General features: G+C 40.1%; 1 protein-coding gene across 2 annotated transcripts in view; it reads right to left on the bottom strand.

The window, feature by feature from the left end:
* Positions 1-24,291, bottom strand: part of PAX3 (paired box 3) — a 91,387-nt gene extending 67,096 nt beyond the window's left edge. The window contains exons 1-4 of one of the 2 annotated variants that reach the window (XM_014055087.2): positions 24,187-24,291; positions 21,611-21,846; positions 18,801-18,930; positions 16,121-16,255 (exon numbers count right to left, since the gene is read on the bottom strand). In XM_014055087.2, the coding sequence (XP_013910562.1) occupies positions 16,121-16,255; positions 18,801-18,930; positions 21,611-21,846; positions 24,187-24,271 (586 nt within the window). In that variant the 5' untranslated portion in view covers positions 24,272-24,291. The remainder of the gene's footprint in view (positions 1-16,120; positions 16,256-18,800; positions 18,931-21,610; positions 21,847-24,186) is intronic. The other variant, XM_014055089.2, reaches the window with a different exon arrangement.
* Positions 24,292-24,711: the final 420 nt, after the last annotated feature.

Here is a 24,711-nt window from a genome sequence, read left to right as displayed (position 1 = left end):
TGACAAATATTTAAAGTAGTTTAATAGAATGTAAGCATTTTAATTAAGCATACAGTTAAACTGAACAAAATTTTATAACTGTAAGACTTATTTTAAAAAGTATTCATTTAATCCATATTCCACTTTGCATTTCAAGAAATGACACACCAAAGGAACTTTCTTCTGGAGAAGAATAGTTGCTTTTGCTCAAGAAGAACTATGAAGTATCCATAAACTGGGACCAGAGATAGCCATTTGTTTTCCAAAAAAAGGCTTCTGTAGATATACGGGCTATCTTAATGCATTCCTGAAAGTTACCTTATTTTGGATTTAATTGATTACAACAAATGCTGCTCTGGACAATTTCCTGCAGAGGTTGTTTGACCTTTAATCTGGGAGGAAGGCCTGCCACTATATGCACAAAGAGCTACAATAGCTTTTTTATTCTGGCCGATCAGCTTGAAACTCAGTAACTGCTAGGGAGATGGGCCATACATAAATGAGATGATAGATAGATAGATAGATAGATAGATAGATAGATAGATAGATAGATAGATAGATAGATAGATAGATAGATAGATAGATAGATCCTTAAAGATACCAGACTGCAAGCTCAATTTTTCCTAATTAAGAAATTGCATTAACTCATAGATCTGTCACTGTAAAAACAGAAAAACATGGTATGTCTTTTGCTAATAAGCTCTTTGCCAACACAAAGGACTAATAATATCCTGGAATCTAATTTGTGAATCTTCACTCTAAATTGTCATTAAAAAATATTAATATACTCTAATAAGTCTAAAATATGTCTTCAAAACCGTGCCTTGCTATCAAAACCCAAACATCTGATCATCCATCTCTTTCGGACCGCCCCTTAGATCATGTGCAACCACTTCAAAGTGCCATATCAAGTCAGTAATTGTAACATGGCTTCAAAATATTTAAGCTAGAGGCTGGCTGTCGCGTGTCCCATTTACAGTCAGCATCTGTCCTCTAATTCCATTACAGTACAAAGCAAAAATGTTTCCCAAACTCACAAACAGGAAAAGCATCATCCAGCTCAAGAGGCGGTCCCAGCTTCAGCTTTTTTAGTTACAGAGCAGGGCTTTTGTGTTCACATCTTTCTTTTCTCAACCTTCCTCCCCCTCTCCGCTCCGCAACACACCCCTTCAAAATAGGGGTGGCTGAAGAAAATGCACTAATGTGAGCCTGAGGCACAGAAGAAATAAAGAGAGGGGAGGGAAGCTTTGGCCAAGATGAAAGCAAGCAAAAAAAGAAAGGAGGCAATTTAGTCTACTCCAGTTTGAATTGCTCTCTCACTGAAGCCAAGGCTAAAGGAGTGGGATGAGTTGGGCTCTTTGGAATAGAGCACATGACTGGGGAACAATTCATTGTGGCTTTGCCTGCAGGCCAATTCCAGTGAGCCACAGAACAGAAAGGGCCATTCAAGTACCAAGCTGAAGGAATAGGAAGGGCCACAAGAGCGTCTCCTAAGCGCAAACTTCAGAAGACTAGTGAGAAGGCCAACCAAAAGCTGTGATCTTTTCCAACCGATCAGGAGTATGGTGCCTGGCTAAAATTTCATTGCACCAATTTTAGAAAGCAGTTTTATCTGTGCAAAAACATTTACAAATAAGCCAAAGATCAAATGAATTAAATCTGAAAGGTATTGTACATTGCCCTAGTTACTATTTCTCTAATCAGCGCAAATGGATTAGCGTTTATACAAACCACTTCTATGCAATTGCCAGAAAGGCATAAGTGTTCACAAGTCTCATATTTTCAATCCAGCCATATTTATTTTTGCCAGCTGCAATGCACACACTCTGTGTATGAATACCAGCAAATTCTGGAATGGGAAATTATAACTCAGGGCAATATTTTTAGATACTGAAAACTTTTGATAATTTATTTCAGAATCTCTGTAGTAATCTGTACATATTCTAGGTAAATATTAACTGATTTCTAGCCATAACAAAAGTGCCCTGGATGAATAGTTTTTTAAAAAAATATATTATTTTTTAAAAAATTTGTAAAGATATCATCTTACCAAAAGTGACTCTGGGTGACAGATAGTAAACAGGTAAAACCATAAACATAAAAAGAGCAAATACAAAAATATAAAAATCACATTAAAAATAAATAGTCTAAAAACAGATATACAAACCCTAGGCAAAGAGAGGCTAAAAATAGTCAACTCAGGAATGGGCCCATCTAATCACATCTTTGATTCACTGGGAGCTTCAGACCTGGTATATCCAGATCTTGAAAGGCTTCAATAATGTCAAAGGGATGGAGCTAATTTAATTTCAGGGAGAAGAATGATCTATAAAGTAGGCACCATGACAGAGGAGGCATATCTCCTAGGATCTGCCAAATATAGGCCCCTGGGTGATGGTATCCACAGCATGCCTTCTCTGCCAGATCTAATGGGGCAGGTTGATGAAACCAGGGACTGGCAGTCTCCCAGATAATCTGGTCCCATGCCACAAAGTGTTTTAAAGGTGAAAAATAGCACATTGAATTAGAATTGGGGTTCAGGTAAAGCCAATTGTTCCCCATCCAGATCCTCACAGCTTCCTGGGACAATATATTCACAACATTATTTCATTCACCAGGGTGAATGACTTAGAACTGGATATTGTTAGCATGATGATGGATGACTCACTCCATAGCTTCAATAACACATTGAAAAGTAAAGGACAAAGCAGCAAACCTTGTGTCACCCCATATAGTAGGAGCAAGAGTGGACTTCTCCTCCCTAACCAAACTGGATTGGAATCAAAGAAAAAGGTGAACTAGCAGAACATGATATCACCCACCACAATCTTCTGAGCTGATCCAGAAGAGTACCATGATCAATAGTATTGTCAAGTAGGGCAAAGATCCATGCCCATGCCAAATATCAATGTTGTTTCCATCCCATACCCATGTCTGAATCCTGATTGAAAAGAATCCATTTAATCTATTTCCTCCATGGCCCTCTGAATTTGTTGTGGACCACCTTCTCTATCATGTTCCCCAAGAATGTGGTTGAGATATTGGACAAAAACTGTACAGAATGGTGGCTTCTGGAATGGGAAAAAGCTAGGTTTCTTTAAGATGTAAAGAAACATGCTCTCTCATGCAAAGAATAATTATTGAGAATCCACTTACACATCACCCAAGACGCTTTAATGAGCCAGGAGGAGGAGCATGAATTAGGTGGCCATGTTCACAATCCAACATGTTCAAACCATTCCCAAATAATCAGGAAAGATTTCTCTTCAAAGAACTCCACAGGACCAGCAGCAAGGCTAGTAGGCAACTTGACATGATCTGAGTGACTTTATCCAACAGATGCTGCACAAATTCCTCTGCACATCCCTGTAAGAGGTTCTCTGTGCTTCCTTCACCCAAGAGGGCCTATGTTACCTGAAACGGGGCTGTGGGATGACAATCTGCAGAGGCAATAAGGTTGGAAAAGTGCTGGAGTTTTGCTGCCCTTAACTGCTACAAAGTATATTCTAATAGCAGCTCTAACCTATATTCATCTTTGTTGAGTGCCAATGACACTCTAAACATATCATCACCCTTTTCATCTCTCTCAGCTCCTTTGTAAATCACAGGAAGTGATGGGATCCACAAGAGAAGAAAGATCACACAGGCATGATCTGATCCATATGGTCACCCTTCTGGATAGACTGTTCAGCAAATCTACAGGGATAACCTGAGCTTCTTCTGAATCTGCTCCAAGTCCATCAATCACTGTAGGGGAAGCTATCTAATGGGTCCAGGCTCACTGCAGTGGGTAGTAGCATCAGAGAATCTCATAGAAATTAGGATATAATCCAACCATGACAAAGGTGGTACCAAGAGCTGCCCGAATTTATGATCAAATTACTAGTGCTCTGAAAGAAACAACAAATCTGGAGTGTGATCGTTGTTCTTAGTTGAGCTCTGGACAACTTCGATTAGCCCATAGCTGCCATGGTACCAATGAATTCCCAGACCCATTCCTAGGGAAGGCAAATTGAAGTTTCCTATAACCGTGATAGCGAACCTATGGCATGTGTGCCACAGTGGCACATAGAGCCCTCTCTGTGGGCACGCAAGCTGTTGCCCCAGCTCAGCTCCACCATGAATGCATGTGCACCTCCCATAGGCCTGCTAGTTTTCGGGTCTCTAATGCGCATGCACAGGGGGCGGGAACACACATGTGGGGGACATGGGAGGGGTCATGCATGCATTGCATTATGGGTGCAATGCAGTGATGAAAAGGTTAGCCATCACTGCCCTAGAACCACGAGTCTGATAAACTGTATTATCAACCCATAAATGAAGTCAAAGAGCTCAGACCAACTGATCCCCAGAATCTAGCTAATGAACAGGATCTCACAACTATGAATCTGTGGGACAAGTCCCCTGAAAGCTATAAATATTACAACCCCAAATACCTCTGCCCTGAGTTTCAGCTGATGCTACACTTGAAATCCAGCTGAGCAAATTTCAAAAAGAACAACTCCTCCTTCAGAATCCATCCAGGTTTCAGCAACATATGCCAGGTCAGCTCTCTCATCAACAATCAAAGCCCTAGTGGTGCAATGATTAAAATGCAGTATTGCAGGCAAACTCTGACCACAGCCTGGAGTTTGATACTGATGGGGCTCAAGGTTGACTCAGCCATTCATCCTTCCAAGGTCAGTAAAATGAGGACTCATACTGTTGGGGGCAGTATGCAAATAATGCTTCCACACTGTAAACTGCCTGGATAAAGCAAAGCACTATGGGTAGTATATAAGTCAAAATGCTATTGCTTTATTACAAAATGAAATTCGATGGTGAAAAAAGTAAGGTTCTACATTAGGCAAGAAAAATGAAATGCACAGGTACAGTAGAGGTGGTACCTTGCTCAATAGTAGTAACTGTGAGAGGGATTTTGGAGTCCTAGTGGACAACCATTTAAATATGAGCCAGCAGTGTGCAGCAGCTGCCAAAAAGCCAACACAGTTCTAGGCTGCATAAACAGATGGATAGAATCAAGTTCACATGAAGTGTTAATACCACTTTATAATGCCTTGGTAAGGCCACACTTGGAATACTGCATCCAGTTTTGGTCGCCACGATGTAAAAAACGATTTGGAGACTCTAGAAAGAGTGCAGAGAAGAGCAACAAAGATGATTAGGGGACTGGAGACTAAAACATATGAAGAACAGTTGCAGGAACTGGGTATGTCTAGTTTAATGAAAAGAAGGACTAAGGGAGACATGATAGCAGTGTTCCAATATCTCAGGGGTTGCCACAAAGAAGAGTGAGTCAAACTATTCTCCAAAGCAACTGAGGGCAGGGCAAGAAGCAATGAGTGAAAACTAATCAAGGAGAGAAGCAACCGTGATCTAAGGAGAAATTTCCTGACAGTTTGAACAATTAATCAGTGGAAACACTTGTGAATGCTCCAACACTGGAAGTTTTTAAAAAGATTTTGTATAACCATTTGTCTGAAGTGGTGTAGGGGGTTGGACTAGAAGACCTCCAAACTCTGTCATTCTGTTTTCTGCCATAGTTTTTGTTAAATCATTGAATGAGGTAGGTATTATTACAGACTGATCTGCTATTCAGTAGCAGCAACAGGCGGCCAGGACCACTGAAGTTCCACTGAGATCAAGGAACTGCAGAACTGTTGTTACAAGTCCCCAAGAGTAACCCATGTGCATATGCTCAATGGCCAGCTGCTCTCTTCCGGTTAACCATCACTGATATCGGAAAAGAAGCCACTGAATACAATGGCTTCTTCCTCCATACTTAATACCAATCTGACAACGAAAAAGGATTCACATTATTGGTATTACATAGGTAGTACAAAGTCCTTACATATGTAAAATCTTGAATATTAAAAATCAAACCAAAACAATGATGATGGTGATGATGATTATGAAGGTGATAATTGATTTATTTTATATTTATTGTATTTTTGGAGTATAAGACACATCTTTTTCCTCCCAAAAAGAGGTTGAAAATCTGGGTGTGTCTTATACACTGAATACAGCATTTTTGGCCTCCAAAACCCCACCCCTTCACAAAGATGGATGTGCAGAGGGTTTGGGAGGGTTGCAAAGTTCTCCTGGGGATTGGGGAAGGCAAAAACGAACAGAAAATGGGCCATTTTTTGCTCATTTTTGCCCCCCTGCCCCCATGAGCACTCTACAAGCTCCCTAAAGGCTATGCATGCCCCTTTTTTGATGAAAAATGGACCCAATTTGCCAAAAACAGGCCATTTTTTGCTCATTTTTGCCTCCCCCCCCCCAATCCCGGGAGCACTCTACAAGCATCCTAAAGATTATGTATACCCTTTCTTTGGCAAAAAACAGGCCATTTTTTTCTCATTTTTGGCAAAAAACGGGCTGGTTTTTGCTCATTTTTGCCCTCCCCTCAGGCCCCAGCAGCACTTTGCAGGCCTCTCAAAGTCTGCATGCCCCATTTTTCACAAAAAATCAGGTATGCAGAGGGTTTGGGAGGCAGGCAGTGTGCAAAAACTTTTTTTAAAATTTACCTCTTCAAAATCTTGGTGCGTCTTATATTCCGAAAAATATGTTATTTACATTATTTTATTAACACTAATAAATAATTGTGTCTTCTGTCTTGCTTATTGACAATTGGTAAGTACCTGCCACAGAACACCCCCACACCAACTTAACAACTTTTTATAAGAGACAAAAAAAACCTGGAGATTGAGTGATAAGAACCCTAAATGCAATCCTAAAACAACTGGAACACCATCTGAACACCATCAACATTGGTAAAAATCACCATTTATCAATAGCAAAAAGCAGCTTTACCTGGAACAATTCACATCCTGTAATGATATCTTTAACATCATCAAAAAAACAATATCTGCCTATCTCAGGTCTTTGGGAAGGACTCAATAGGTGGATTAAAATGCCAAATCCAATCTAAACATCTGGCTGACTGTGTGAACAACCATAATAATAAATTTCATACATATTGTACTTATTGACATAATACATGAAAGGATTTTTGATCTAGTGGTTAAGGCACCAAGCTGTTTTTGTCATATGTGTTTTTATGTTGTACGGCGCCCTGAGTCCTTTGGGAGAAGGGTGGCATATAAGTCCAATAAAACCTAAATTTAAATTTAAAGAGACTCTGCATTCAAGTCCTGCCTTAGCCATAAAAGCCAGTTGGGTAACCTTTGGGCCATTCACTCTTTGTTAGCCCAATTCATGTCACAGGGTGTTGTTGTGGAAAAAATAAGAGGAGGGAGGTATGTTGGATATGTTCACTGCTTTGAGTAATTTATAAAAATAATAAAGGCAGGCAATAAGTAAATAAATAAATAAATATGTACATGAATCATTTTATGAATATTTTGAATAATCTATTGAATAACTTGGATCATCTAACAACCCACTTTTCTCCATACTGATCCCCCGTGGGTACATATTTTCCTTAGATGATGCAGTGACATATATTATATTGATTTGGTAAAACTGGGACTGAATTGATACTGAAGAATGGTTGGCTTAAAATGAAAGCTTGCATTATCCACCCTATACTGTACACAACGTAAAAATCACTAAATGTGACAACAGACACTTTAAACTGACACCCTAAACTAACTAACAACAGCCAAAATTTGGTTGTTTATCCAAAAGCCATAACAAAGTATACCCTTAGACAAAGGAGAAAAATAATAATCCCAGTCACAGCATTCATAATAACTAACATTCTTTTAAGGAAACTGAAATCTGTTTCCTTAGTGATTGACATATGAAACGACGCAATTCTCTTGGAAGAAAGACATTCTTAAATATAGAAACAAGAAATATAATATTCCAAAGAACACCAAGTACCAGATTATTGTTTTTCTTTAGAAAACAACTATAGAGAACAGAACTCCAAAAAGTTCTGAGTAAGTTTTTGATTGGTCACGAAAACACAACACAATCTGAATTCATAGGCAATATTGTCATTGCATCCTTCAAAACTCATAAATGAAATTATCTAGGAACAATACATGACATTTCTAATGCAGAAGGAAATAGAAGTCTTCTGTCTCAAAACAGCCTTAGTTTATTCACTCAGAGTGAGTTCAACACAGCTTATTCTTACATCAGTACACAAACTGTATGTAGTATAAGATGGCCAATAATCACTTTTTGAGATATCTGATCATTTTGATTTTAGCTGTAGCTGATCTGCTAAAGGCCAAGCTGTCAGGAATAATGAAAGTTCTAGTCCAAAACATCTAGAGTACATCAACTTGAGAAATGCCTTATTAATAATGCCATGTCTTCCTTTATACCAGCCTGCTCATTTCTGATTGAAAACATCAAAGAAAACCAGGGGGAAACACATTATTGGTTTGGTTTAGTTTGGTTTATTGGATTCTCCCAAGGACTCAGGGCGGCATACAACATTAAAAAAAAACACATATTGCTTTTTTATTGATTATAAAAATTCCCTTTCCTCTTTATCACCACAAAACTTTTCTCTTAAACATTCTGAGAATAAGAATTTTTCCCCAAAATTTCTCTTCCTGGCATTTTTATTCTTTGTTTCTTTGGAAAAACGCAAATGGGAAGATTTCATGAAGCATGGAAAATGAGTAAAAATGAGTAAAACAAAATGAAAAAGATTGGATAATGTGACATGCGACATACCATATTTTTTGGAGTATAAGACACATTTCCCCCCCCAAAAAAGAGCATGAAAATGTGGGTGCATCTTATACATCAAATGTAGTCACACTCACCCGCCAGCTCCCACCCTTTGGCCTCTGCCTTCCAGCAATTTGCCTCCTTGCAGCAAACAGCGTATTTCAGTTTCAATTTCAGCACAGCCTGATTAGCACAAGCAGGTCATTGTCGGTTGGAGCGGCCCTCCGATGATCAGCTGTTTCAGGCTGCAGGGATTAACATTGCCTATTGTCACCTCCATGTACCCCATTTTGTGTCCATTCTGATCCCTGCCACCTGGAATAGGCAGAAAATGGGCACATAGAGGCCAAAAATGGGACATGCAGAAGCTGAAAACGGGATCCACGGAGGCGGCAATAGGCTCTGGCAACTCCTGCAGCCTGAAACAGCTGATCATCGGGAGGCTGATCCAACCGACAATCAGCTGCTTGTGCGAATCAGGCTGTGCTGAAATTGAAACTGAAACACGCTATTTGCTGTAAGGAGGCAAATTGCTAGGAAGCAGATTTTCAGGCTAAATTGAAACTGAAACTGGCTGTTTTCTGCAAGGAGACAAATTACTTGAAGGCAGAGGCAGATTTTTTTTTCTTGTGCTAATCAGGCTAACCTGAAACATGCTATTTGCTGTTTGCTGCAAGGAGGTAGATATTTTTTCTTGTTTTCCTCCCCAAAAACTTTGGAGCATCTTATGCTCCAAAAAAAGGTATATACTCATACCTTGGTCACCATATAACTACCATTTATTTCGGAGTATAAGATGCACCTTTTTTCCTCAAAAAAGAGGCTGAAAATCTGGGTGCATCTTATATATTGAATACAGCATTTTTTTTTGCCTTCCAAAACCCCGCCCCATTCACCAAAATGGAGGTGCATAGCTTGTAGGAAGCTTTCAGAGAGCTCCTGAGGGCTGGAGAGGGCAAAAATGAGCAAAAAACAGGCCACCTTTTGCTCAGCTTTGCTCCCCCAGCCCCCAGGAGCAGTCTATAAGCTTCCTAAAGGCTATCCATGCCCCTTTTTTGATGAAAAACGGGCCTGTTTTTGCAAAAAATGAACCATTTTGTGGAGGTTTGCAGAGTGCAAAACCTTTTTTTTAATTTGCCTCTTCAAAACCTTGGTGTGTCTTATATTCCGGTGCGTCTTATACTCTGAAAAATATGGTTAATAAGAACAACACATTCTATCCAGAAGAATTGCACTGAAGTTCTTCTTGGCTAGAAATTACAAAAACCAATTTTCATTCATTGAACTGAATGAAAACTGATGAAATTGTGGCCATCTGCTCATCCATTTAATGAAATGTTCACAGAATCTGTCAATTCCTCATTACCAAGACTGCCAAGTACTTAGCTGATGCTCTGGTTGTGTCATGCTCGGATTCTTGGAGCAGCCTATTGACCAGGTTACCTGAAACCTCATGCTGTCCTTTGATTTCTGTCCAGAATTAGCCTGTTGTTTATATTGTTCTTTTTTTTGTTGCCCATACTTCTTTATATTGCCAATTGTTGCACTCTTTGAGAATTCAATAAAATTACTAGTGCAAACAAAGATGCTGACACACCCAGGTTTTTTTTAAAGTTTGGTTGGTGATTTATATAATTCTGCGCTTGGCCGTATTAAAGGAAGATCAGTGGTTCTACCACCTACTAGAATAATCATGTTTAAAGGTTTCTTCTCCCTCACTCCATTATTCTAGAGTAGCTTCTTTCTAGGGGTTTGCATGGACTTGGATCATTTAAAGTTTTAAAAAGCACTAACAGCATTTCTCTTTCCTAGGTGGCTTTAAAACAAACACTTGTTCCTTTGATTGTGTAGAGATTAATATTAATTAATGGCATGTGCCAGAGTTCTTTGAGTTCAAGCTCCTTGTTATGATATTATAAGTAATTATAATGTTACAGAACATTGTTTAATTCTATTTTTCCACTGTGCTTAGATATTGCAAGCAATAATAAAACTGCTATGAATAATACTAATTTAAAAGGAAATTCAGATTTTTTTTCTGCAGGGTGTTTATTAGAAGCTTTGTCTTTTCAACTCTTGTAAAAAGACTAACTTTTCTGTAACTGGGTCACTATGAAAAAGAAGTCTGAATACAACATGGTACAATTCCATTATAATACATCATAAGAACAACTACAATCTCCCTTAATTTCAATGTCTACAAAGTTATTTAGTAGATTATCTATTTCATACAGGTATTATTTAGTGAATACAAGTTTTCTTTGAAGTCTGCTTTTTCTCCAAGAAAAAAGAAATTCATGTTGGATGTCATTTTATTTATATAAATAAAGTAGTAAATCAGAAACCAATTCTGAGGTATCCTTATTAATCTGATTTCAACATGCCAGCTACTAAAACAGACAATCCTTTTCGAAAGTGGCTAGATATGCTTATCTAATCTTTGAAATTACTGATATGTTTACATGTTTTTTAATTGCCAACAGTATCTTCCCCATAAGAAATATTATTGTGTATTAGTACCAGTGTAGTATACAATACTTTAGAAATACAGCAAAAAAATACCCTGTGTCCATCTTAACTATCATAGATATCCAGAGCCATTCTGCTGACATTGAAGGCTGAATTTTGTACATTTTAAAGAAAATTCTCTTGTCTATGTCTGTATTTCAAGTAAGTTATTTCCAAAATGCATGTAGGAGCTTTATTGCCATTTGTTTAGCATATATTTTTCACACAATTCCCTTGAAAAACTCAAGTTGATATATATGGAATTTATATTAATAATTAATAGAATTAATAATAAATACAAACTAATAATTGTCTTCATGAAGGAAATTAACAGTTTTTTCAAAGTAATAATAAACTGCAATTCAGTCAGGCACTTGGATGCAATTTTCCATTTCACTGGTATTCCAGAAAAAGCACATGTATAATTAATTTAAAAATCACCTGGAGCATGATATTCAAATTCATTAATATCAGTTCTTTTAAGTACTCAGAAATATTTTATACTACTAATAAAGCTATGTTTCTATTTTTATCATTATCATTGTTAGCAATTGTGGTCACAATTAAAATAGATGTTAAAATTACCCTTCAAGCAGAAGCAAACAAAAGCAGAAATAAAACTTTGCATTTTCAGTTTTGTACTAACAAGAATTTCCATTTATTCTGCCCATATTGGCAAAACAAATAGAAACAAACTCTCTTATGTTTACAATTAAAGTTAATTCAAAACAAAAATTGTTTGCAGCTTGAAGCACCACAGTTTTAGGATTGAGCATCATGAAATGCTAAAAGAAAATATTTTGAAATAAATAAATTGAAAGAAATGAAAACAACAATGGAGTAGAGGAAAAGATGGAGATGGAGATATAAATTATTTTTATTATTCTTAAGAGTTTACGCAAACAGCTAAAGTTGGAGAAACTTAACTTAAAATCAATGAAATGAGAGACTGAGAAAAACAAATAAATACAGGTCCTTCCATTTAAGTTCCTTATGAACTGTAACCAAGGAATTGACATTAAGGGCCACTTTAAAAATGTACATTGTCAATTAACATTAATCATTTATTTCTTAATCCAGTCCTCATTCAACACATTTTCCCATTATTAAGATATATTAAGTAATGATCTACTTTCATGCAAAAAAAAACTGCCTAAACAGTGACCACAACTATACAAAAGTAGAAGACAAACCAAAATATATATCTTTGGTCTGTAATAATAAAGCGAATGATGTACATAACTTGCATAAATAAATGACACAACATTCTGTTATTTGCCCAATCAAAACAAACAAAAACCAGAAATGCGCTGGCATAATTTTCCTTTGTGCAAGTTTGTGCTCTTTCTTTTTTTCCTTCATATACATTGAGCCTCTGTGAAGATGCAGTTCTTAAATCTCTAATAGTCCTCCCTCCTCCCCTTCTTTCCTTTTGGCTTTTACAATGCAAAGGGATACTATAGTCCTGAAGAATGGTTTCAGTTGTCTATCCTGAATGGCTGTCGGCATCTCTAGCCATCTAGAAAGGCTAGAAACATTTTGTAGGTGAAAATAGCCACTTTTTCCACGGTGGAGAGTCCATAAAACTCCTCAGAGCATCAGCCATTGGGACTCATTGAATAATTCATCCCTCATTGCAAGCCCATAATGTCTTTTCTGGGCCCTATTGTGAAGACTGTTTTCTCTTCTTTTCTCCTTGAATTATAAAAAGGGTGCCTTCTTTTGTCCATATCAAGCTGCTGCTAGCTGAACCTTTGTCTGGCCAGAGCTAAAGTGTGAGTTTCAATGGACTCTCCCCTCTTTGTTTTCCAAGTTCATCTCCAAGTGTAGATTGTGTATAGAAGGCTTTCTTTGTAAAAGCTGGAAAAGTTGTACAAATGTTTGACCAGCTCATTTGGTACTTTTGTCTCCTGTTCTCCAGGGCCTATGGTAAATGTGAAGGGCAAACTTTAGAGGAGGACTCTCAGAGAACCTCAGACAACAAGTCGTACCGAACATTAGCTGCAGCAGGACTGCCAACCCAGGCAACAAGTTCTTATAAATCTACTACCTATAATATCAACAAAAGGAAACAATATGGATAGAAGAAGATTGGATATCCTTCTCTTCATTTAGCCAATAAATAAAACAGGGACACTTGAAAACAAACTCATGCACAAATGTGTAGAAATTAAATCTATCATATTTTATCCAGAAGACATTTCTGTCCAGTTAAGTTGGTCAACATTACTTCCAAATAAAACTTTATTTTTAATTTGAAAAGTTTGTTGCTGGATCTTGGAGCAAACATGCATAGAGAAAACAGTCAATATCTTCAGAATCCTGGGCTATTCCTTAATCTATGTACATTCTGTAAACGTTTCTCATGTTTCTAAATGTTACAAACCAATCCATGCATAGAAGCAAATTACCCTAGAAATAAATATATTAATCAGGTGACTGCCTAAAGTCTACTGTACAGCTATCATTTCATTCTCAAGTTTCAATTTTTGTGAAGATGTGAAAAATAGAATGTTTATCAGAAAGACATCAAAATTGCTTGGGATAGAGAAGTCTTGCTCTGTGCTTGAGGTGTATTTCCACCATGAACACATTCACTTAAAATAGTTTCCACTGAAGTTGTAGTCAGTGCAGCTTTTAAAATAGGCCACCACTGACAGCATCTTTGACTTGAAGCCCTTTGGGAAAAGGGAAGGATCACGACCTTCTCCCAAGGATTTTCCTCCTCCCTTCCTAGCCAGGCTCCTTTTTATTTAATGACTTCAGCTTGACTAACCCCAAATACTGCTCTGATTTAAGGACATAGAGGGATGGGTCTCAACAGATCCAGCCACACGATTGAGCAACTAGCTTTTCACAAAGAATTCAGACAAGGAACCTTCTTCTTCCCCCACCCACCCTCCCGCTTTGTCCAGCACTAGGAGCCTTTTTTACTCCAGATTGCAAAGTGCTCACAAATAACAATTGAATACTGTGAGATCTGAAAGTTGCAAAAAGGAAGAAAGAGAAAAGGCAGAACTGCATCCTTATTCTCTTGCAGGTAGTAAAGCAACATTTTCTATCAAAGTTCAGGACATTTCTCACTTCAAGTAAGAGACAGCAAGACTGCAAGCCATTTTTTTCATATTGTAAATGCAAGTAAATTCAATATTTCTACCATGATTTTTGGACAACGTGGAATTATTACCTTCATCCCACATTTTTCGCCATGCCTATTGGAAATACCCTGCCTTTCAGATCAGACTGTTACCAAGGAAGTTCCTTCTCTTAAAAAACAAAACTGCTTCATCTCATGAAATTTCCAAAGCTATAATTGCTCAGAAAGAAATCTGAGTGGCTGCGTTCACTAACTGGCCAGTCACAAAAGGCAAAGTTTCAACAGTTGCATTGGTACAAGACCATGTTAAGCTTGGTGGCAGTTAAAGTAGTTTAGATATTTAGGAAGGAGAGGTACTAATCCCACTCATTTGGTTATTGTTATTGTTGAGTGTATTGTGGGAATCCAGAAATCAGTTTAGTCAATGCCATGTATGTGTGTTATATAAATATTGCTATGTTTGATTATGTGGAAAGAGGCTTATCCCCAGAAATAGACCTTAAAATTACTGCAACCTTACTTGCTAGGATGGAGAATCTTGAATAGGAATATAATAGCAGCACATCTATTGTTACATCAAGAAAAATTAAGTAGCTCCAAGTTAGATTCCACTGATTGTGCTGAGACATATTTACAAAGAAGCAGGCATAATTAATAAACTGAATTATTTATTTTTTTTGGCCTGGAACTTGTTAAAGTAACATTTCATGAATGGGTTGATTTGATTTGAGTGATTTGAATTCTATAGCAGCCCATCTCAACAACTGAGTAAATTTATTGGCTGCTTCCCAATAAATTTCATTGCATTTAATAGGACATCCTTCCTGGATTCTAGACTCAGAAAGTGAACCTGAATAAAAGAAAAGATCAATGAACTTTGAATTTTACCTTAAACAATGGACATAGTCTCATCCATGTACTCTGCTTATTAAGTCACCTGATTAACAGGACTTCTTAAAATCATCTGACAACACTTCAAATGTTGTTGACTATTGTTAAGATGCTTCTTTCCTTTCTCCCCTCAACTCCTGGGGCATCCATCCATTCTAAGAAAATCTATGCTCACTATCTCTGTTAGGAGAATCTTCGCTTAATTTTGGCACCAAAAGATATTGACTTTGAATCCACAAGTGTGTTTCTTTTACGTCGTTTTTAGAATAATTTTAGAATTTCCTGGAGAAATCAAGGGGCAGGATAAAACTTAACTAGAACTAAAATATGTTTAACACCAACTGAAATGAAGATTTAGGCACTGTCAATATCTGCACTGGATTGCACAACTAAGTGAACCCTGGTCCAGGACATAATCATTTTTGAAGTGCTACTAAATTCTTTATTAGCACGTGCGTGGTAGGGGCGTAGTTTTGCTGCAATGCAAGTCCTCTTCGTTTTGATCCTTAAGACTGACATCTACCATTGACACAGGAGAAATCAGAGAGGCAGGCAAATGCAACCGTGCTTTTCAAATGCTCAACTTTTCACCACCTCTGAAAAGCTTTTCAAGCTGAGTCAATACCCCTCCTAAAATCTTCACCTCCAAGAGGCGGTTTTTTGCAACCCACATCCTATGGGTCCCCAGAAAGTCACGGAGTTTCCTAGGTCTATTCCCCGAAATTATGTCTTGTCCGTTTCGTTCAGCTCTAATAGCCTCCCCTACCGTTGCAACGCACAAGGAACCAGATGCGCCCACCTGCAACAGCTGCCGCCACCACCATTGAGATAATCCAGCGATCTCTCTCTCACGATACAGCACAACTTCCCGTCCCTCCTGCCCCGGGAGTCAAGCTCCGGCCTTCCTCGGTCCGACCGCGCTTTTCTGCAAGGCAATCGCCCTCCCCCTCCCGACCCACCAAGCCCGGGGAAAGTGACCGTCTTTACCTCTTTCGCTGAGGATGCCGTCGATGCTATGTTTGGCCTTTTTCTCGTTCTCTTCCGCTTCCTTACGCTCCAGCTCCCCTTCGTCTTCTTCTCCTTTCCCAAATTTGCTTCTCAAAATGCGGCTGATGGAGCTCACTTGAGAAAGAAAGAGGAAAGAGAGACGTGAAGCGGGGAATCGGGAGAACCGGGCTGGGGTTCTGAGTCCCCGTTGGGCACATGCTAGAGAACTGGGAAGGCGCTGGGAAATAACGGCTTACGAAATTGGGGGGGGGGGGTGGTGCGGAGTCCTCTGATTGCCTCTGTTTCCCGATCTTTTATAATTGGTTCCCCCGCGCCGCCCCCTGCCCCTCATTTCTAATAACTCGAGGGGGAGCTCACACGCTGGTTTAGTTTGTAAAAGATCCTCCTTGGCTAGTTATTGGATCAAAGTATTCTCCTGACTCGCCACAAAATCTTAAACCCTAAAAACAACCGAAGGAATTGAATGTGTTCCTTGACACGTTGTGCCCAACGCAACGGGCGATGCTTTCAAGCCACTCGGTTACACGGGGTCGTATGAATGAACGCGGATCTGAGCTGCAAAGTTTGACCCTGGGGCTCATTTATTTTAAACCTGTAGAGCCGATCACGAAAAATTGTGTGAATTGAAAAACCATGGATAAGTCCCGTAGGAGTAAGCGTGTCACAGGAACGCAGCTATGGAAAGGAAAATCTAGGCGTTGAAGAATTGGGCGGATTGTCCACCCCCGGGGAGGTGGGGGGAACCACGACGACCCTAAACGTCGGCACTAGAACAGCAGTTACTAAAAGTTTGCTTTTGTTTAAAAGGAAGAACGGGTCATCCAAGTTAGCAAAAAGCAAAGATTGTTCCTAAAGATATTGAAGTAGGTAGCGCAGTTTTGCAGTCTTGAAGAAGTTTGTTAGCGGAGCAGCAGCTCGAGGGACACACGATTCCTTCGAAGCCATTTCAGACGGCAGAATCTTCTTCCAGGCTGAAGCGACACGAAAGCCTGCGATCTTATTTGCACTTTACCCGCACATACTTAACCTCTTTGGGGGGTTTCAGTTGAGTGGTTTCTATAACTGCCTGGAACTAGCAGTCCCTGCGGTTTGCTTAGCAAGTTTTTGGAAGTGGTTTGCCATTGCCTGCTTCGGAAGGTTGAGAAAGAGTGACTGGCTCAAGCCCCCCCCCCTCTGACTTCGTGACTAAAGCGGGACTAGACCTCACGGTCTCCTGATTTCTAGCCTGGAGTCTTAATCACTACACCAAATTGGCTTCAAACAGGTCCCTTACTCATTGCTCCTAGAAAAATGCCCCTACCTATATTTTAAACGTATTCCTTGTAGTACACAGTACATGATTTGGACCCTTGTAAGAATCGAAGCCTTTAATGGCGCAGAACAAGAAAACAGCCTTGAAAAGATTTGCCCCAAACTTCAAAAAACTTCATAATTGTTTCTACAAGACGGTGTTCCTTTTGAGAAGGGAATACCTCTAGGTAGCCTTTATAACCTCATGGACATGAAGACGGCATAGCCATTTCTTTCTTTCTTTTTTTGCTACATTGTACCCGTAGTTCTCTGGGTTTCTTTTCAAGGACTATGGGGCCATCACCAAATAGTCCCTCCCGTTTTGTTTTTCCTTTTTGCGCCTCCTTCTTTCATCCTCCTTTTTTTCCTAATAACTGGTAGTTTGTGTAGATGGGAAATTTTTCTACCAAACTGACTGAGACCGCAACAGCGGCTCTAGAGACCACGATCCAGAAGGGATCTTGGCTAACGGTAAGGTAACTATTTTACCTTGGCTAAGGTAACTATTAGTTGTGTCGGATATGGAACTACAAGTGAAAGCAAAAATGTCCGAGCGCGTAGCTGCGCACCCACTAACTGCGGGTCTGCCACACAATCCTGCCCCAGCCTTCGAGGAAAGGAAGAGAAGGAACGAAAGCTTCACATTATCGGATGTTAAGTAAAATGACGCGAATGTATGTATGACTTGGATAGAGAAGATGTGCCAGGAAGCGAAGCTCGTGGGTCCCCCTTATGCTCTAGCACCCGAGCTCAGTCTGCACCGTCTAGTCAGGACCGCACCGCCTTTTCGCCCTTCCCTTTCATCTGCTGCTTCTAAAATAAAGCCTGGCCTTCCGCATTCGTTTCCTGATGGCGGGGAGGAGGGAGGGGGACATGCAGCACTGTCAATAATGTAGCTTCCCTCCCTACATCCCCCCCCAACGCATCCCCTGGGCTTGAAATTGGGAAGAGCCCACCGCAGAATGGATTTGGGCAAGTGCGACTCCCCAAACCCCGCCGTTCTTTCGCGACCCTCCCCTTCAAGGCCTCCCGACCCCCGGGAGCTCCCTTCTGACCTGCGGAAACCGGCCAGGGCATTCCCAGTTAGGCTGGGCCTGATAAGCCCCTCGGGGCGGGGGGGACTGCGGTCCCACTTAAACGTCGGGTGCTTCCTTTTCCAAGCGATTTATTTCTAAACAGAGTCCCTCCCAAGTATATCCCCTTAGAGCAAGAGAGAGACTAAAGCAAGCATCAAGCTCCCATTCATAGCCAGACTTTTCGGATCGATAAAGGCAGTGCCCAGGATTCCGTTGGAGCTAAGGAAGGACGGGGAGGGTGCAGAACTCCAAAGCTACCGTCTGAAACTCGGCAGCTTTCCCGGGCGACTTACCTGAAGGCACGGTGTTTCTGTCGCACACGCCGTCTTTCAGCAATTTGTCCCGGATCTCCCAGCTAAACATGCCTGCGTTCTCCCGCTTGTACTCCTCGATCTTCTTCTCAACATCCGGCGTCGTCACCTGCTTTAATAAAAACAATCCACAAAGGAAACAAGGTTTGTATTCTGGGGGAACAGGGAGGAGAGCAAGACAAAAGGAGGGGGGAAGGAGGGAAGGGGCGAAAGGAAAGAGGCGACGGAGAAAAGGGATAGAGCAAAAAGGCGAGGCGGGGCGGTGCAGAGAAAAACAGCGCAACATCTAGGACCCTGTCCGGACAAGACTTCGTGCAATCCGTTTTGAAAGTGGAGCTTGGGGCGTCTGCCTGACCTAAAGCAGCGAAGTCAAGAATATGATATGATTCACGGAAGACCGTTTAAAATTAGCAAGACCTCCGTCAGGATGAAAACAACATTCGTTAATGCGGGGACGGACAAGTTAAGAATCGAGGACTATACTTAAGAAAAGAAGAAAGAATATGTGGTTTATTCTCACAAAAGGGGTCAAAGAAAAATAAGCTGGCACTCAGTCCCACCCACCCCAAAATATCCATTAAAATTAAATGCTTCTTTTAAACCAATAAAGACCAAACGCAGAACCAAAAGGTAATGTAATTAAAATATTCAAAGATGGGGTCAGGAAGAATCAACTCGGAGAAAAATCTCATTTAATTAATGACAGACAAAATGTTATTGAAAAAAGAGTTTTGGAAGTGAAATAGAACTTTTACTGAACAAAAGCAATCGCGGATTTTTTTTTTCCCAGAAAAGGGAAAGCAAAGGCTGCATTTTTCTGTGTTCACGTGAATCATGCAAAATATTATTTAACATACATGATAGAATCCCTCTGTTGAAAATGAATTAAACAAAATAAACTTCAACTTTCACTTTTACAGGACCACAGAGTGATATTCAGTACTTATATTAGCACTTACATTTCAAATCATCATTCTCTTTAAAGAGAAATGTGAGGGGAGGGGAAAGAATGTATGTGTGTATGAATGTATGAATGTATGAATGTATGTATGCATGCATGCATGCATGCATGTATGTATGTATGTATGTATGTATATGTAACTTGTTAATCAGTGTAATGTAAAAGTATTCTTAAAGAAAAAAATCTGCCATAGTGGAAATCTACTTCATAATTTGACTGGTCATTTTGGTAACATTCTAAATGTATAAATATATAAATGTTACAAAATACATACATCTTCATGTCATAAACATTTCACCCCAAAGTAAGTAACTACAAAGTAAAACACTCATTTAAATTGGTATTTATATCCCCCAAGCCCAAATCTGTTTAGAATTGAGATGGAATTCAGTTTAGTGAAAACTGGATTACAGAAAAAGAAAAGCTGGAGGTGTAGTTTCACTTTGGCTCAACCCACACTTATTAGCCCCATTTGCTTGCACACTCACTGTCAAGCTCACTAGTATTAAGTAATGATTTTAGGATTGCATTCTTTGCTGGATGTCTGGGTGGTGGTTTTGGTTGAGGTCACTGTAGCAGAAACAGACCTCATTGCCTTGAGAATCCACAAGTGCCCTAAAAGGAAAGAGAAATTTTGGGCTTCTCTTGAATCTAATTTCCATGCTGTTTCTCAGAAACATTCCAGCAGGGTTAGTGACCAACTGATTGTGGGAAACATACCAGACTCACCTAAGTCTCTTAATTTAGGATTGGGCAACCTACATAAATTCTCTGAACAGCTCTACACGGGAAAGAAGTTAAAAGAAAAGGTCATTTTGCACAGGGACCAGTAAGCCAAGGAGTTTTAAGGAAGCTAGGAAGGATACACCCCCACACTCCTGTACAATTCCAGCTAGGCAAAGGAGACTGACTGTATTCTCAGTCCTGTTCAAGGATGGGGGAGAAAGTCTAAAAACAATCAGCAGAGATAAAGTCAGCTCTGTTGACTTCAGAAGGTACATGCAAACTCTCCACCATGTGTGGAAGTGGTTGGAAGACAAGTTGCATTGTTGAGTAACTCTGCTCTACAAATCTGTTTGGCTTAAGCCTCTTTCCACAATTATCTGAGGACAGGACTAAATCCATATGGACTAAGTTTGCACAATACACTTACCTACAGTTATGCCAGACTAATTCAATGGACAGTGAATACTGAAAAAGCCAAAACAGCTGGGCTCGCCTGAAATACCAGACTAATATGGAAACCCAGTCTGAGGTTCACTATAGAGTTTTCCTCATGAAAAAAATCCTTCCCTATTTGGATCAACAAAAAGAACCATCCAAATTGTTACTCCCATTCTATGCTGATAATGCCCTGCTAACCAAAAGCTTTGTCCCCATGGATTGGACATCTCATGCTAGAGACTGATATGTCTGGTATATTTTGCCAGTACATTTCCAACCTGGTCAAGGGACCCTACTGACCACGGTCTACAACTTACAACTTGATTAGACCTCATAGCAAAATACTTCGAGGAGTTCCCCCACCCCAATATCTTCTTGCCCATTGGGGATAAGTAACAGAGAAAGCAGGAGAAAGAGTTTATGGAATTTCAAAGTACCCACATAAACCTCCCAATAGAGAGACTGAGACAATCACAATAAAGAAAGCTAGAAGAGAAGCTGAGATGAAGGTGATAGACCTTCTCCAAAAATGCCAGACTAACTGCACACTCTGCAAGAAACATTGTCCTTCACGCTAACTGAGCCAAGCTAACCTGTTCTCAAGTAAGGTGAAACCGCAATTTAGAGGCTCTTTACCCATCACCTAACTGTCTTCTGAGATACTCACCTTGGGTTTGCTGCCCCCAATGGCCCCCGGCCTTATGGAGCCTGTCTCCTGGTACCTGCAGAGAATCTTGGAGACACAGCCATGAGACACTCGGAGCTGGCGGGAGATGACGCATGGCCGGATGCCATGATGGGCCATCTCCACGATCTTGTGGCGAATATGGTTGGGTAGGGGCCTGCCATTGATAAAAACACCTCCAAGCTGATTGACTCGGCCTTGGCCCAGAGGAGTGGACACTGGAAGGAGGGAACATAAAAAAAAAGTACTTGTTTGGGAATGAGCCAAGTACATCTAGATGTCCTTCCTGCCAAATCCCAGAGAAGAGGGACAATGCACAGGACAGTCATAAAAGACAAGCATAAGAGACAAGCAGTAGACCTTGACTTCACCATATGGTGGGAAGCTAATATTATCCTGAAACTCAAATCCAAAATACTTTTCCTGGAACATGACAGTCACATATTCATAATTAGCTAAACCAGATGATTTACTTCAACTGAGGCTACTGAATAAGCCAATTCGTACTCTTAGTAGAAAGCAGACAGCCCATTGAATGCCTGACCTTAAAGAACCTTCCTTCAAAATGAGTCTGTTTCAAGTTCATATTGAATAAATCCTTTCATCTTCTAGACAGATCAAGTAAAAATTTCAGGCTGCTATATTCAATATGAATTTGAAATCCATCAGTCTTGCACTGTACCATAAAAGCAACTTAATAAAAGAATTCTCTCCCCATATCTGAAAAACATCGAGCAAATAAACAAACAAAAAAGATAGAGAATTTTTAAAATAAAACAGTGGGAAAGTGGTGACAGCATAGAAAGCTACTTCTGTGATAAGTAGCAACTTGTAGTTGTCCGCAATTAAATCTCTTAAGTGTACTACTTTGGACCGTGCCTGTCTTTCTATATCTTAAAAAAAAACCCACTAAAATTATGTAGGTATTAGTGAATTGTAGGTCAACGTACAATACTTTTCAGCGTACAATTGGTTCTATTCAGAGAAAAAGACCTGTTGAAATAAATGGCTTGTAGTCTAAGGATTTTACTTGGTCTGCTCTAATCATAGCTGAATCTTATTTAAATCCGCTATTATTTTTAAGGAACGTTAAGATTTTAATTTAGGTTCTATTTTGATTTTAAAATGTCGCTAGAATTGTTTAGAATTGTTTATTGTTCTGTGATAAGAATACAACTATCAATAAATACTGCAGCCATCTGATACAATGAAATTGAAGACTGACTCAGAAAAAAAAAGATTTAAAAAAATAATTTGCCGGACCATCTCTTTGCACCTATTATCCCTTTGCTTAGATACACGTTCACTTTCTACCAAAGCAATTTGCATAGTGTTGCTCAGTGTTTGCTTTGCCACCTCGGGCACCAGCTGGCTAAAGATTTGCCACTTTCCTGACTCTCGTGCGAGTTAATGACTTCAAATGTACACACTGCGTGACTACCCAAAGGAGGAAAAGACGTTTCACCTGTATTAATAAACAGGGCAAAAGCACTATACAATTCAAACTACTTCTACGAGTCAAAAGAAATGGAAAGAAAACGCAGACGATGCCTCTGCGAATCGGAAATGTACAAAATTGCATTTGAGTTTGAGCAGACCCCTTTAATATTCTAGGTGGGGAGGGGGTTCTCTTTACACAAAGAAAGACATTGGTCAGAAGTTTTTAAAATGTTGACAAAAGAGGGAAGTGGGGAAATTAGAAGCTGAACTGAGATAGTATGAAATAGGAAATTGTTCGGTAAGAGAAATTAATCATAGCTGCTCTACAGCACTAGAAATAATTAAATAGGTCTGCTAATTCTTGTTAGAAGCAAGACTTTCTTATTAGCCAGAGGAAACTAGACAGAAGTAAAGAGAAGGCCTGGTGCTACGAACTCTTTTCTGCTTAAAGAAATTTGTCTTTAATCCCTAGCTGGGTTAGAAATGTAAGAACGCCGTTTCAAAATGGCTACGAAGTTTCTTGGCTCCTTCACCTGCGAGGTACGGAGGTGGCAACTTTAACCCACTATTTTCAATGACACCTTATTAAGGAGGGGAGAGAAATTGACTGCTGGAGTGCCGCTAATGTCTACCTCCTCCAGCAGTATTCTTTCTCTCCCTTTCCCGCCCCTACCAAAAATACAAATCAAGAAACTGAAATTTGCAGGGAGAAGCTGGGAAAGGGAGCAAGATCTGGCGCACTTAGTGTTGTTGTTGTTTTAAAAAATAATGCTGCTGTGTATCCCTATATTCCTATGCCCGATTTGCTTCCTTGGAAGTGTGCCACCTGAACTGCAGTGGCCTTGATTTTCTTTTCCATTGGCAAAGGTGCTCATTCCGAGAGCTTCCCTCTTCGCCCTTGCTCGCTCCAAATGCGGAGAAGTTGCTTCTTCAACTACGCTAACAAATTAGGTTCCAAAACCCAAGGAGACTCTAGATCCACCACCAGACCCATTTCATCGGCCTCCCTTACCCAAATGAAGACTACAAGGATTAAAACGTCCCCCCCACACACACACACACCTCCCTTTATTTTAAGTCCCCTTTTTCCAACTCTCTTGCTGCTCCACCGTTCTTACCTTCTAACGGAAAACCGCTGCGAGGATAATTCTGTCCGGGAGCTGGTCGCATCATCCTGGGGACAGCTCCACCCAGAGTTGTCATTTTGGTGGCACCTTGGCTTTCTTAAACGTATTGTATCCAAGAATTGAGAAGGGGCTTTGGGGGTGGGTGGGGGAGGCAGGTCAGTGTGGATAGCAAGTCCGCATAGAATAAGGGAAGAGGGAGGGTTAATTAAAATCTAGAGAGGTCGGGATTTAAAACGTGAGGGGGGGGGGAGAGAAAAGGAGGGGGTCCAACTTGAGGAAGGGGGGAAGGGAAGCGCTGTTCTCCTCTCTGTTAGAGATGTCTTAGGGCGAAAATGGGGCAGAGAAAGAGAGAAGAGCGGGAAGGAAAAGTTTTGCCCGAAAAAAGAGGGATTCGCAACGGCTTCAGCTGGCTGGAGAAAACTGCGAACTGACGGCCCTTTTTCCCTAGGAGAAACTCGCCTTGATCTCGCCCGGCTTGAGTGGCAGGCGGCTGGGATGATTTCTCCTTGTTCTTGA

The sequence above is a fragment of the Thamnophis sirtalis genome, unplaced genomic scaffold, assembly GCF_051295495.1.
Source record: "Thamnophis sirtalis isolate CommonGarterSnake01/CBP01778 unplaced genomic scaffold, rThaSir2_p1.2 scaffold_11, whole genome shotgun sequence".
NCBI classification, from domain to species: domain Eukaryota; kingdom Metazoa; phylum Chordata; class Lepidosauria; order Squamata; family Natricidae; genus Thamnophis; species Thamnophis sirtalis.
Note: the sequence above shows the minus strand (reverse complement) of the source record. Positions and strands in the feature narration are given on the sequence as shown.